This window comes from Cololabis saira, chromosome 3, assembly GCF_033807715.1.
Source record: "Cololabis saira isolate AMF1-May2022 chromosome 3, fColSai1.1, whole genome shotgun sequence".
NCBI lineage: Eukaryota > Metazoa > Chordata > Actinopteri > Beloniformes > Belonidae > Cololabis > Cololabis saira.
Genome location: NC_084589.1, coordinates 38,006,382 through 38,022,472, shown reverse-complemented (window position 1 = coordinate 38,022,472; position 16,091 = coordinate 38,006,382). Strand labels below are relative to the sequence as shown.

The 16,091-nt window shown below is 38.6% G+C and overlaps 1 protein-coding gene across 1 annotated transcript in view; it reads left to right on the top strand.

Moving 5' to 3' along the window:
- The first annotated feature begins 6,710 nt into the window (after positions 1 to 6,710).
- smg5 (SMG5 nonsense mediated mRNA decay factor) overlaps positions 6,711 to 16,091 on the top strand; it is a 32,361-nt gene continuing 22,980 nt past the window's right edge. Inside the window, exons 1-4 of the mRNA XM_061717442.1 lie at positions 6,711 to 6,892; positions 9,136 to 9,234; positions 11,295 to 11,418; positions 14,533 to 14,689. Of these exons, the coding sequence (XP_061573426.1) occupies positions 6,828 to 6,892; positions 9,136 to 9,234; positions 11,295 to 11,418; positions 14,533 to 14,689 (445 nt within the window). The 5' untranslated portion in view covers positions 6,711 to 6,827. The remainder of the gene's footprint in view (positions 6,893 to 9,135; positions 9,235 to 11,294; positions 11,419 to 14,532; positions 14,690 to 16,091) is intronic.

Sequence of the window (16,091 nt, the reverse complement as noted above, 5' to 3'; positions counted from 1 at the left end):
GGGAGAATCTTCCTTTTGGACAGAACAAAAAGCAAACAGCACACAGCCGAGGAGCAGTTGTGTGCAAATCCCAGTCTGCAAATCCTCTCTCTCATTCACTGCATCATACAGTATTTACCTGCATTAATCTTCCAATACATGTAACTATCACTGTTATTGTTGCACACATACTTTAATGTGTCAATACATAAAACAAAAAAGAAATACTTTTTTTAACTTCCATCTTTCTTCCATCTTTCTGCATTTTTCCATCATTCTCAGTCGAATCCACATCAAACCTCACAACCGTGACAGCCTCTGGGAGACAAAGCACGGATTTATATGGTTGTAAAAGGAACTTTATAGACCTCTGTTGACAAGTGGAGGGAACAACAACAAAGCTGAATACCAAAGTGGGAAGTAGTAAGAACTGGTTTTACTGTCACATCTTTGAGGTTCTTTACATGTTTTTCATGAATCTGGGAAAGTAGTCGTTTTCATTTTGTGTTTATTTGCTCTTGAATTAGGGAAGCATTATTAAAATGTTCTGCACAGGGCTTTCATTTGCTCTAATTGATCACATCTGTGTTCAGGTTTATATAAAGATATCATTATCTCCAAGTTATCCTGAACAAAAAAAGGAGGGTTTCGGTTAATCTGCATGTTCCCACAACGTCCAAACACGAGTCCCATTCTGGCAAACTAAGGTTTGAAACTTGTGGGGCTTGAACAGGCTTACTTTAAGTTACAAGATGTTCAAAAACCACTCCAAACTTTAAACTTTAAACAGAATTTTTTAATTTTTAAACATTTCACCCCCATCTAAGGATTAAAAGTCACAAAAAAATCAAAGATTCACAGACAAAAAGGAAAAAAGATCCTACAAAATGCCAGTCTGATGCACAGAATCTGTCACAAGTCACAAGTTTTAAAGAAAAAATGCATGTGTTTTCTAGCTTTTTGGGGTCCCCAGCTAGATAAACTTTGTTACATTATAGTCATTTGGGGAGTTCACACCCTTGAAGATGAATCTGTTACTGTATAAAAAGAAAAGAGGTTTTATCTGAGAATCTAAAGCTCAAATTCATCTTCCATCCATTAACTTCCACTTATCCAAATCAAGAGCCAACCATCTAACTTCCGCATTGAGGCCAAGATTCGTTGCAGTTCCTCGCCTGGCCGCTAGGGGCTTGTTGCAACAGCAAGTCAGTCTCCGTTGACTCCTGTGTTAAAATGTCCAACTTTAGAGCAGAAATAAACATATTTACAACCTGGTTCATAAAACCATTTTAGTCTCAGTCATTGGATTTCACACCCACGACAACTCTGGGGGGGGGTGAATTTTATTGTACCACGCCGGGAGAGTTTATGTCAATGTTTATGTTTATGTCTTAACAGAAATAAAAAGCCGGATTTATTATGAATAATAACATAAATAAATAATAACAATAGATAAAATCAGTAGTTAAAATATGATGAAGTTTTGAAACTCAACCTTAAAAGTACCAGTGCAGATGTGTTTTATTCAAATGCAGCTGAGAACAGGTGAATCTTCAACCTGGATTTAAATAAACTGAGTGTTTCAGCTGATCTGATCCATTCTGGGAGTTTGTTCCAGACATGTGGAGCATAGAAGCTGAACGCAGCTTCTCCATGTCTGGTTCTGGTTCTGGGAACTGATAAAAACCCAGATCCAGATGGCCTGAGGGGTCTGGAAGGTTCATACTGGGTCAGGAAATCACTGATGCATTCTGGTCCGGGACCATTCACATCTTTATAAACCAGCATCACAACTTTAAAGTCTATCCTCAGACCTCAGAGCTGGACTAATGTGGTCCACTTTTATGTCTTAGTGAGGACTGGAGCAGTTGTCTAACTGACTTTTAAGGTTGACTGTAAAGATGCTGTTACAATAATCAAAGGTTGACTTTCTTATTTCCTTAATGTGATTTTCCAAATTCCGGTCAGAATTCCATCCCTACACCCACATTTCTGGCCTGGTTGGTGGTTTTTAAATGTTTAGATTGAAGCTCTGTGGTGGCATGTAATTGTTTCGTTTGCGTGGGCTGTCTTACATGCTGAGTCAGCCCAAAGTTGTCCAGAGTATTACTAAGATATTTAGTCCTATTTGTCCTGAGGGTTGTCCACATGGATGTTGAAATCACCAACAATAATTACACGGTCAAAATCAACATAGACAGCAGTTCACTGAGGTCATTAAAAAAGTCTGCACAGTATTTTTTTGGGGGGGGCTGTAAACATTCAGAAACTCTGGACGAGGCCTTCAGCTGTACAGCCACGTGTTCAAAAGACTGAAAACTTCCAGGAGTCTAATTCTTACATTGAAATGATTCATTAAATAGGACTGCGACCCCCACCCTCCTCTCCTGCTCACTCTGGCCTCGCTGATGAAACTATAACCGGGGGGGTCGACTCCATGACAACAGCTGCACTGTTGCTTTGATCCAACCCACTTTCAGTTACAAACATAAAATCCAGGGGTTGTTTGGTGATAAAATCATTAACTAAAAATGTTTCCTCAGCTACAGACACATAATAAAGCCAACTTAAGTGGTTCAGAGATATTATTACTTGCCCCCTCGTGTTTGGGAGCAGTCTGTGGCACACAAGGTACCGTATGTTTAGTATATTTAAAGATCTTTTAAAGAGCAACTCTCTGTGTTTTGACTCCTTCTGTCACCTAAAAGTACAGACATTTTAAAACCTTGTAATAACCAGGTTCTCAGTTTGTCCTGGGAAAAGTCAGGACTGCCGTAATCCTCGCCGCCTCCACCCTCCACACATCAGACATCAGACTGCGGAGACATTGCATTAGCCACATTCACTCAACACCAGGGGCGGGAGGGGGAACTACTTCACCCGCGTTCCCTGGGGCAGGGTGGTCGCGGTGCCCGAGTCCTGGCGGGGCTCGTCGTGCCGCCCGGGGGGCTACCTGGCAAGGCTGGACACCCCCGGGGTGAGTGAAGGAGGGTCCATGTCTTTGTCGGTGAGTGTGGGTATGAAAGGGTCCTGCGATGGAAGACGCACAAATTTTGGGCCTCCATCGGCAGGACAAAAAAAATTATAATTTATTATTATTATTATTATTATTATTATTATTATTATTATTATTATTATTATTATTATTATTATTATTATTATTATTGTTCTTAGTATTCTATACTATTAAATATATGTGACATATTTAAAAATATATTGTATATATATTTTATATTAAAAATGCACATACAGGACTGTCAGAAAATTTGAATATTGTGATAAAGTCCTTTATTTTCTGTAATGCAAAAATGTCATACATTCTGGATACATTACAAATCAACTGAAATATTGCAAGCCTTTTATTATTTTAATATTGCTGATCATAGCTTACAGTTTAAGAAAACTCAAATATCCTATCTCTTAATCTTAAACTATACGCCATAATCAGCAATATTAAAATAATAAAAGGCTTGCAATATTTCAGTTGATTTGTAATGAATCCAGAATGTATGACATTTTTGTTTTTTTAATTGCATTACAGAAAATAAAGAACTTTATCACAATATTCTAATTTTCTGAGACAGTCGTGTATATATGATTTAGGTTATTACCAGCATGGTATTAACCATTAATATGCATACAAGGTAAAAAAAAAAAAAAGACTGCAGAGATAGAATATGATGGAGGTGTGGAGGGACCGGAGGGACCAGCGGGGCTAGGTGGCGAACCTTTGGCCGCTCTGCAGGGGGGTTTATGGGGGACTAAAACGGATTGGGCTGGGCGATGACCTGTCAGGGGTTTGGGGGGCTGGTCCTGGTCCCTGGCCCTGGTCATTGCCTCTGATGCCTCTGATGCCTCTGATGCCTCTGATGCCTCTGATGCCTCTGATGCCTCTGATGCCTCTCCTCTCCGAAGTTCTACCCAGGTGGGGGCAGGTGGAGGTCCTCCTCAAGGTTTCTGCTAGGCTTTGTTTGTTCCTCCCTGTGAGATAAGTCCTCATCTATCTCAGCCTTGGCACCGAGCACAGATGGATGACGTAGGAAATAAAATATGTTGTGGGTGATGGGTGAACAGTTTCACCCCTGACTTGTTCAAATTAAATCGATGTTTGTCACCGTGGGATATTCATCTGCATCTTTAACACTTCTCTCCTTCAGAGATCGTTGACCATGTCCTTAGGAAAGAAGAGGACTTCATAGTGTTATTACCACAAATTGTACTAATAAAGGGTGTGTAAACGTTTGACTTTGTATGACGTCATAAAAAAGGCAATTCTACCATACACTGTACTAATGAAGGGTATGTAAACTTTGTGATAAGGAGATAACTTTCCACGGGAGGAAATAAAATGTATGTATGACTCTTTATTGGTTTGTAGGTTTTGTTTTCTTGATATCTCAAATTAATCATCTCGTTATCACGGGAAAACGGAGGAAATACAATGTATGCACGTATGACCCTTTAGGGCTTCCGTACTTTCCCATCAATTATTATTAAGTTTGTACACACGCAAAAAGTAAAATAAATCGGGAATCCCAGCGGATCTAATTATATTTACTATACAAAACTATCACGTGGACAGAATTGGAGGGAAAATCTATACACAGAATAGGAAATAAAGTCACAACTAAATTTATCATATTTTGCAATGTATTCTATTTCATCACCATCCCACGGTCAGTGTACATAACATTTAACAAAATATTATTTTACCATCAGTGTATTTTTAAAAGTGTAAAATGTCAAGACGCCTATTGGGATTTTTTTTTTTAATGCGGACTTGTAGGCCATATATTTTTGATCTACTCATTTTTTATTCATACGTGTATTTATTTTTCTTCTTTTTATATTTATTTATTTTATTTATTTATTTATTTTCTTCCTTTCCCTTTGTGCAATCTCAATTTAATAGGAGGTGTGATTGTTCTCTCAATCTGATGTAGGCTACTTATGTTTACATCTGGGTTTGTCATTGTTCTTGTTGAATAAAGTAAAAAATAAATAAAAAAACAAAAAAAAAACAATCACACCTCCTATTAAATTGAGATTGCATAAAGGCAAAGGAAGAACATAAATAAATAAAAGAATGAGGAAAAAATAAATAAACTAATGAAAAATGAGTACTTACATAATAAATAAGGAAGGAAAATCAAATTGACAAGTACAAGGGGTTCAGGATAAATTGACAGTTGTAATCAGAGTATACAAGTATTTATGTGTTTTAGACACTGCTGAAATAAGGAGAGCTTGTAGACCATATCTTTTTTTTATTTTATTGAACACAATTTATGTAATTTATTCATTACAAAAAGCACAGGGGTCAACTTCAAATTTAAATCTTTGTCTCAAAAATTCAGCGGTTGGATACATTTTATTGGTGAATTTAAAATGAGTTTCCTTGACTTTGGGGGGAATGGGCCATTTGATATAATTTGGGTGGGCTTTTTCTAGTGTAGACAAACTTAAAGACTGTGAAGTGTCTGAATATAACCCTCTGTGATAGTCATTAAATGATCTCGACTTAAAGACAGTACTTATAAACTTGTTATGACATTTTTTATCTAATAATCCATAATCCTCAACAACTAACACAGGAACTGCTGTCTCCATACATTAGAGCACTTTTAATCAAATGAATAAGTGGCAAGGGAATGGCTTTACAAACCTTCATAAATTCTGCAAGACGATTTAAACCATATTTGTTCAAAAAGGATGCAAAATCAAATACATTCCCAGTATCATGTAGCAGATCGCTTGAAGACGATATCTGGCAACCCCGTCGTAATCTCGTGAGGTCGTGCTCCTTGTCTCGCGATATCCACGCGGTCTCTATTGGGATTTTTTTAAATGCGGGTTTGTAGATCTTTTTTTTTTTTACTTTAGTTAACAATTCGTTTATTTATTTTCCCTTATTCTTTTTTATTTACTCATTTATTTTTATATTTATTTATTTTCTTCCTTTCCCTTTATGCAATCCCAATTTAATAGGAGGTGTGATTGTTCTCTCAATCTGATGTACTTATGTTTACATCTGAATTTCTCATTGTTCTTGTTAAATAAAGTAAAAACATTTTTTTTTAAATCACACCTATGAAACGGAGATTGCATAAATGGAAAGGAAGAAAAATAAAGAAATATAAAAAGAAATAAAAAAGAATGAGGAAGAAATAAATAAACGAATGCATGTAAAATGAGTACTTAAAGGATAAATAAGCAAGGAAAATCATATTGACAAGTACAAGGGGTTCAGGATAAACTGACAGTTGTAATCAACTCGACTGCAAGGGGAGCATTTACAGTATGTGTTTTTGTGATTGTTCTCTCAATCTGATTTATTTATATTTACATCTGAGTTTGTCATTGTTCTTGTTAAATAAAGTAAAAAAAATAAATAAAAAAATGTATTTATTTTTTTTAAACAATCACACCTATTAAATTGAGATTGCATAAAGGGAAAGGAAGAAAATAAATAAATAAATAAAAAAGAAATGAGGGAAAAATAAATAAACGAATGAATAAATAAAGTACTTAAATAATGAATACGGAAGGAAAATCATATTGACAAGTACAAGGTGGTTCAGCATAAACTGACAGTTGTAATCACAGTATACAAATATTTAAGTGTTTTTGACACCGCTGAAATAAGGAGCGCTTGCTTGTCGACCATATCTGGCAACCCGGTCGTAATCTCGTGAGGTCGCGCTCGTGGTCTCGCGATATCCGGCGGTCGCTGCTGTTGGAGTAATGGCCGCCTGGGCAGCGATGGCCGGGACGGGCAGCAACAACAGAGCCATGTCGGAGCGCTGCAGCTGACCTGGGAGACCCAACCGCACCGGCCCGTCGCTAATATGAGCGGACCGAGCCAGGACAGCGAGCCGGAGGCCAAGGTCCTGCTCATCAAGCGGCTGTACAGGTAACCGGAGCGGGCCGCCTGATCCGGGCTAACCAGCCTTATTGTGCCGCTTTAGCTGCTGCTGCAGCCGGGGGAATATTTACACACGAATACGTATAAATGTGTTACTAATGACTTGTTCTGCCGTAACTGTGCGTTATCACGACAACACTGCGTCCCTTTTAAATTAAATAACAGCTGGACGTCACAGTGGAAACGCATTGGGTGATATTCTTTCTTTTCTTTCCTTCTTCCTTCTTTATTTTTCTTTCTTTCCTTCTTTATTATTTATTTTCTTTCCTTCTTCCTTTATTTTTCTTTCTTTCCTTCTTTATTTTTCTTTCTTTCATTCTTTATTTATTTCCTTCCTTCTTTCTTTCTTTCTTTCTTTTTTCTCTCAGAGTAATCAACCACTGTGCTATAATAATAATAATAATAATAACCACAATCATATGTTGTAACAATGCACCTTTCAATAACCATGTCTACCTCATACTGCTGCACCTTTCACTTTTTAATTGTGCTATTCTTTCTTTCTTTCTTTCTTTCTTTCTTTCTTTCTTTCTTTCTTTCTTTCTTTCTTTCTTTCTTTCTTCTCTCAGAGTAATCAACCACTGTGCTATAATAATAATAATAGTAATAACCACAATCATATGCTGTAACAATGCACCTTTCAATAACCATATATACATCATACTGCTGCACCTTTCACTTTTAAGGCAAGGCCAGTTTATTTATATAGTACAATTCAACACAAGGTAATTCAAAGTGCTTTACCTTGACATTAAAAACGGCAAGACATAATTAGACAGTAAATAACAAATAAGATTGAATAAAATTATGAATAAGATGATAAGAAAAGAAGTAAAATAATAAAAAGCACAAGTTGTTAAAAGTAAGGGCAGTAGAGTACAGCAGGTAAGTATTTAATTTAAGAGTACGCTTGAGTAAACAGTAATGTTTTTAGGCCTGATTTAAAGGAGCTGACAGTTGGAGCAGACCTCAGGTCTACAGGAAGTTTGTTCCACCGGTGAGGAGCAGAATAACTGAACGCTGCCTCACCTTGCTTGGTTCTGGTTCTGGAACCACAACAAACCAGATCCAGATGAACCTCAGGGGTCTGGGAGCTTCATAGGGAACTACCGGTAACAGATCAAGCATGTATTTTGGTCCAGAACCATTCAGTGCTTTGTAGACCAGCAGTAAGGTATTAAACTCTATCCTTTGACTCACTGGAAGCCAGTGTAGTGATTTCATGACCGGTGTAATGTGGTCCAGTTTCCTGGTGTTTGTAAGGACTCTGGCGGCAGCGTTCTGGATCAGCTGCAGCTGCCCGATTGATTTCTTGTTACGGCCTGTAAAGATGCCATTGCAATAATCCAAATGAAGTTGTATATATGTTAATAAGAGTCATTTGTCTCTTAAGAGACAAATAGCAAATTGTAGAGACCAATTGTAACTATTTAAATCTGGGGTCCGTGAGCGAAAAAAAAACGAAAATAAATTCCCTGTCTGGCATGTTCATACTTGGCCAATAAAGCTTATTCTATTCTATTCTATTCTATTCTATTCTATTCTATTCTATTCTATTCTATTCTATTGTTGCCTAGTAATAGCACCAAATTGTAAAAAAAAAAAAAAAAAATTGTAACTAGTAAAAATAGTGCAAATTTGAATTTAATAAAAGCAGCAGCCCAACTTAAAATACCCTGCAGGCATGTAAACAAATAAGCAAATAAAAGTATCATTAGTAAGGCAGTAATGTGGTTTTTAGACTGTTCTCTTACTTCTTACTGTCCTTTTCTGGCTTAAAGAATAAAATGTTTGTGTTTGAAGTGACCTACAATCTTCCTCACGGTAGCAGGGTGTCCATCATCTGTTTGATGCGCTGATCCAAATAATGAGAATAAAATATAGATCCGATCCCTGATGGGGATGCAACGTCCGATTTCGATCAAGTCGGAAACAATCAGCTGATTTCCGATCACTTGATCGGATCGGGACATCCCTAACATATATTACGAATAACCTGTTGTAACTGTGGTTTTATCACTATACCAATGTGTCCTTGTTAACGTAAATAACAACTAAAAGTCATAGTGGAGCCGCCATCATTTGGTGCTATTGTTGCTTAGCCTCCTGTTATTGAGCTGTGTCTGATATTCCTGTCTTAGTGTTTTAGAGAAGTGAGCTAAAAACACTTTTTTTTTTTTTTTTTTTATAAGACAATACACCACTCACACTTCTCACTGTTTTCCACTCAGGGCTGTGGTCGAGTCTGTCCACAAACTGGATGTGATTATCGGCAGCAAGTCGTCCTACAGAGAGGTCTTCAAGCCGGAGAACATCAGCCTGCGCAACAAGTACGTCCACTTCTCCCAGCAGCTGCTGTCATGTTTATGATCAGCCCTATTTTCGTAGGCAGGGGCTGCCAACACCCTGCAGCATCTCTCAACTCACATTTCCACGTCCAGAAAGCTTTCAGAAAGCGTGCAAAGCTGGTTCTCACGTCTGATGTGTGTGTGTGTGTGTGTGTGTGTGTGTGTGAGGAAGTATAATTTAAGCAGTCATTCATTACTGTCGTGGTTGTTTTTGTAGTGGACGCAGTCTACTTTAAATTCAAAGCCAGCAAGAGGAAGTTGGAAGTACATGTGAAAAGAGACATGATAACGAATGTCTGTGCTGACAAATATAGAAAAGGGTGCCATAGTCTGCTTCAGCAGAACTTTTTGGTATCCTCGTCTGCTTGGTTTTTTGTTTGTTTTACATGCAATTTGTTAAAGACACTAAATCAGGACGCCTGCATACTAACCTTAAGATCCTGGAATATCCTGGATAACTGTGTTAGGCTACTCTTAAAGTCTATAAAAAGTAAAATACCAAAATATATGAGTACTTGCATTAAAAGGGGTTTCCATGAATAACATTTAAACTGAAACTGCATATGAGTCAAACAATATAAATTGTTTGACATTTCATGAAGTTTTATTTGCCTGCTTTTATAGTTGGGATGATAATAGGAGGTGCAAATGGCTTATAAATTAGTAGGTTTCTTACTCCATCGCTGCTACACAGCATCTGACCTTGTTGGAATTTGCTGCTTTAAACCCAAAGTGCATCTATTCATTCCCAAAATTAATTTCACCAAGTGTGGTAATTGAGCAGAGGGGTCAGTAATCCAGGGGACGTGGATCTGTGATGATCATCTTGTTTTTTGGCTTTGGGATTGAAAGGCTTGCAGACACTCTTAATTTGAGGTTAGTTTTTAGTTTAATTTTACTGCTTTCAGACACAAAAAACATTTATTTAACACTTTAGCAACACTACAGGAGGGAGAAATCACAATTAAAATTATTCCGCATAATATTCAAATCATATTTGTTTAAAACGATTAGTTATTGAGTTTGGAGACATGATGGAAATCTAAAAGGTTGACATTTTTGAACTACCTTTTTGGATATTCAGTTATGGATAAAGGCTGAGTGAGTTTAGGCTGTCATTCAGAACAAGAGAGCGACTATGTAGAAGGTAATTGTGTCTACTTTCACATTATTTTTATAAATGGTTTGTAATCAAAATTGTAATCATGATTAAAATTAAATTTTATAGCCGTACCTGACCCTGAATCAGGAGAAGCTGACGCAGATAAGCTGTTGCTGCCTGTATGAGTCAGAGGTGCTGACTGGCTGGCCCACTCCTGCTGTGCACGTTTGACGAAACTCAGTGCTACTTAATCACTGACATTAAGCAGTTATTTTTCTCAGGAATTTCAACATATTAATAACTTACGATTCCCCTCTATAGACTCCTCAGTCATAGACGACTGCATCAGCATCTCTAATCTGCACAGAAATCTCTTATTCCACAGACACAAGCAGCCGCCATGTCATTGATTTTGGTGTTGATCCAGTTTCCTGTTATCTGTTCTTTAAATATGTCGCATTCTTGAATGACTGCTGTGATGTAAGGTGGATATTTGTGTGTGTAGCACGGCCACTTTTGTTAATTATCTCAACTACTGTACCCTGGAGTCACAACATGCCAAACATGCTGCTGTATTTCAGACTCGACACAAATAAAAGGATGATCCCGAATCATAGTAGGGGAGCCAGTGCGTCAAAGCTGCCCTCATTTTGCCATTTAGGACCAATTTAAAGGTGTCTGAATGAAGTATAATTGACACTGAAATGTGTTGTTGCTCATCTGAGGTTGTTTTGACCTGGTTTAGAAACCTCATAAAGATAATCAGATCATCTAATATTCCTGAACATGACTGTACATAGAGGGACTGACTAGGTTGCTGTTTCAGTTCAGCCATCGCCCCTCCCTTCACATGAAACTCGGCTGACTCACGGGTCTACCTGTCTAACCAGTGACCCGGCTGCTGCCGACATTCACACGTGCATCTTGTTTGTGTTTGCAGGCTGAGGGAGCTTTGTGTTAAGCTGATGTTTCTCCACCCCGTGGACTACGGCCGCAAGGCTGAGGAGCTGCTCTGGAGGAAGGTTTACTACGAGGTCATCCAGGTTATCAAGACAAACAAGAAGGTGAGAGTGAGAGCAGGATACCTGTTCTCTGGTGCCCCGGGTTTCCTTTGCAGAGTAACTTACCCATGCTTGTGCACTACAGCTCAGACGCACTTAACTCTGGGGGGGTCTGGGGTTCTGCGTAGTTTGGGATGGGCATGAAAGTTTTATTCCAGTTTTGGGCTTTTTGTTAAGATCCCGGGTGCAGCTTTAAAGAAATCCTGGATATGTTGAATTTTCTTTGCAGTAAAACTATCTGACGTGCTGATTCTTTTGTTTGTTGTTTATTGTTTATTGGATGGATCCCCGTTAGCTGCCGCCTCGGCGACCACTAATCTTCCTGGGTCCATAAAGTACATAAAATATTACATAAATGATAAGATCTAAGACATAAATACATACAGTCATACATTCCTAGCATAACTACACTTATAATAAAAACAACAACAACAATAATACACATACATGCACACACACACACACACACACACACACACACACACACACACACACATCAGTTATATATGCATATTTTCATAATATATAAATAACACTATAATTATACTAATACACTATAATAGCACTAATAAAACCATACATTAGTAATATATTTTCAGTCACTGCTATCATTATAATAATTCTACTAATTTCAGTATCAATACAATATACAATACAATACAATCAATACATTTTTGAATTTATTTATTTACATTTTTCCTGATATAAAAGTTATGACACTGATACATCTGTTATTATAGCTTAAGCCTTTTTATATTGTCTTAAAAGTTATTTTAGCTTTTGTTATTTCAGTGTTTTCATGTTTTAAGACTGGCCTTATCAGTTGCTCTTCATATTCTGATAGTATCACTCAATTTCCATTATTTTTGCATCATATTTTTACTTGTTTCTACTTTCGCCTTCACCACTTTCCTGTTGCCTATAATTTGACCGAAGTACAGTAATGTAAAGTACAGTAATCCCTCTTTTTTCGCGGGGGTTATGTTCCAAAAAGAACCTGTGATAGGTGAAATCCGCCAAGTAGCAACCTTTCATTATACAAGGCTTCAAATTGCGGAGATCAGCACCGCCCACCACGACCCGAGTAACTAGATTTGAACTGGAGAAAATGAAAAATGATTATGAAAAAAAATACAATAAGTACAGTAAGACGAATTGTGACTGGCGCGTATTTCACTGCTGTTCTGATGCCGCTGCATCCTGACTCGCTCTGTAGCGACTTTTTCTTCTAAAGCCTGCGGTGCAGGTGTGTTTTTTGGAGAGAAGAACATAGTTATGGGTCGTTGTTGTCGCTCTTTTTCTTCTGGGCAAAAAGATTCTTATAAACCGACATGCTACCATCGATTATATTTGAGACTGTAATGAACGATTCATCAAAGGGTCCCGTTCTTGAGCTGCTGCTGAAGCTCATTGGCCGTTCTCAACATTGTTGTTAAGCGACCAACGTTATTGACACAGGAAGTGAAGAAGCGAGGAGACTGTTTAGCCAATCAGAATGCAGAACACAAGGCACAATGCAAATCCGTGAAGCAGCGAGACGTGAAAGGTGAACCGTGTTATAGCGAGGGGTTACTGTACATAAATATGCTCTTTAGGCATGCACTGAAGTAGGGGTGGGCGATATGACCTAAAATTTATATCACAGTATTTTTCATCTTTTGAACGGTGACGGTATAATATCACGGTATTTTTTGGTACGTTTTGGGAGGAGTAGCCTGTCCTGTCCCTTTTATGTGAATAAGGTTAATATTTTTATAATATAATAAGTAAATGGTAGTATCCTTATCAAAAAGAGACATGGGAGAGTATTATGCATTCTCAACATATTTATTTGGCAAAAAACCCAAAGATCTTACATATATATATATATATATATATATATATATATATAATATTTATTTTTATTATATTACATTTTAAATATTTTGTAAACCTGTCTTAAAATGTAATACTGGACCTCGGTTGGGCTGGTTGGACAGCGGGTGGTGGAAAATTTCCCTTAATTTTAAATCCAAAACTTGACAGGTTTATGCCATGAGTATTCATATACAATAATCCCTTGTTTTTCGAGAGGGTTACGTTCCAAAAAGAACCCGTGATAATTGATATTCACATAGTAGCAACCCTTTTTTTTTTTAATAATTATTATACAAAGCTTCAGATTGCGGAGTTCAGCACCGCCTCGCACGTATTCCACTGTTCTTCTGAGCCGCTGCATCCCGACTCGCGCTGTAGCGTCTTTTTCTTCTAAAGCCCGCGGTACAGGTGTGTTTTTTCGAGAGAAGAACATGGTTATGGGTATTTTTTTGTCACTCTTTTTTTCTTCTGGGCAAAAAGATTCTTATAAGCCGACATTCATTAATTTTTCTCCATCTTGAAGTTGGTGATTCGTATTACGGCAGGTTGAAACAGCGCTCTGCGCCCTGCCGTCAAAGACCCGCCCAGCTCTACTTCTGATTGGCTAGTGTTAGTTTGGTTGAGCCAGAGCTGCTTTCCTCTCATTCCATTGGTAGACGAACTCGGTTGACTCTTTTTTTTTTCTCTCAAACCTTTTTTTTTTTTTTTTTAAAGCAGTCAAACTCGCACGCCGAGAAAAAAAACTCTGTACGCCGGAGATCCGGCACAGTGCCGGAATACTTCAAGCCCTGCATTTCTTACTACTCTTGTTGTAAGGTGTAGCAGCATAAACGATGCCTGCAGGGAAAGCTGTGTAGTCTTGGGACGTGCTCCGCTGGTGCTGCTCAGCAGCACCAGCGGAGCAGCGGTCCCAGCAGCAGCAACTGGTCGCACTTGCGCTCGTTTTGGCCCGGGTTGCCTCTTCATATTCACGGGCGTGCAGGTTTTTTAAGTGATTAAACAGGTTGCTTGTGTTTCCACCTCTTGCTGTCACAACACGGCAGCAAACCTTGCATATCACCGACGTTTTTAATGCCTTATTTAGGCTTATTATTTTATAATTGATTTATTACGGTATTGACGGTATTGCAAAATCCATGTCGTGGCGCAGTTTCACACCGGTGATGACTATGACACCGGTGTACCGCCCACCCCTACACTGAAGTTTGAGCCTGTCTGATGCCTGAACTTTCTCCTGTTTCTTCCTCTTCCCTCCACCAGCACATCCACAGTCGCAGTGCTCTGGAATGTGCCTACAGAACCCACCTGATCGCCGGCGTGGGCTTCTACCAACACCTGCTGCTCTACATCCAGTCACATTACCAGCTGGAGCTGCAGGACTGCATCGACTGGACCCACGTCACGGATCCACTCATCGGTCAGTTATGGAAGCCTTTACTTTCTCTCCCTCTCAGTGCTGCATTTGACACCGTTGATCATAACATACTTCTCAGCAGGTTGGAAAAGTGGGTGGGAAGTGGGTACGGTGCTTCAATTCAAATCTTACTTGCAGAATAGTGCCTTTTTTGTGTCAATTGGAAACCATGAGTCTGAGAAAACCAAGATCACATGTGGGGTTCCTCAAGGGTCTATTCTCGGACCGCTTCTATTCAACATCTATATGCTACCCCTAGCTCAGATTATGGAACATCACAACATTTCCTACCATACTTATGCCGATGACACACAACTCTATATTTCAGTGTCACTACATGACTACAGTCCCCTACTCTCATTGAGTAACTGTATTCACCAAATCAATGAGTGGATGTGCCAGAATCTTCTCCAGCTAAATGCAGAAAAGACAGAGGTGATCATTTTTGGCCCTAAAAATGAAAGGGAAAAGATCAGCGCTCACCTTGGCTCCATGTCATTGGCAACTACAAATCAAGCCAGAAATCTTGGTGTAATTATTGACTCAGACCTGAACTTCAACAGCCATCTAAAGTTTATCACTAAATCTGCCTATTACCACCTAAAAAACATTGCTAGAATTAAGGGGTTTCTGTCTAAACAAGACATGGAAAAACTTATTCATGCATTCATTTTCAGTAGGTTGGATTATTGCAATGGCATCTTTACAGGCCTTAACAAGAAATCAATCAGGCTGCTGCAGCTGATCCAGAACGAGCCGCCAGAGTCCTTACAAACACCAGGAAACTGGACCATATTACACCGGTCATGAAATCACTACACTGGCTTCCAGTGAGTCAAAGGATAGAGTTTAAAATCTTACTGCTGGTTTACAAAGACCTGAATGGTCTTGGACCAAAATACATGCTGGATCTGAACAACTCGTGCGTTTTGTTATTTGACCTCTTTTCTTATCATTTTATTTGTTATTTACTGTTTAATTGCGTCTTGCCGCTTTTAATGTTGAGCACTTTGAATGACCTTGTTTTGAATTGTGCTATACAAATACACTTGCCTTGCCTCATCACCACACGGGACAAACAAAGGGGCAGGGATGTTTCTCGCATCCCAGAATGACTGTGACCGGGAAGAGGTAGCTGAGGGAATGAGAGAGGTTTGAAGAAGTGAACAGTTCCAATATAGAGGATCCCCGGTGCTTTTGTTTTATACTCCCCTACCCTTCTGTCTTCTCACATTTAGTGTCCGCTGCAGCTCGTAAAGCTGCTAAATTATGATGAGTGGGAGGAATAACAAGAGGAATAAAACATTTTACAGCAGTTATGTTCCAAAGTACAAGCACAGAACGGAGCACCCAAACCTCCGCGCTTCCCTTTAAGAGGATGTCACATTGTAGATTTGTGTGGCTG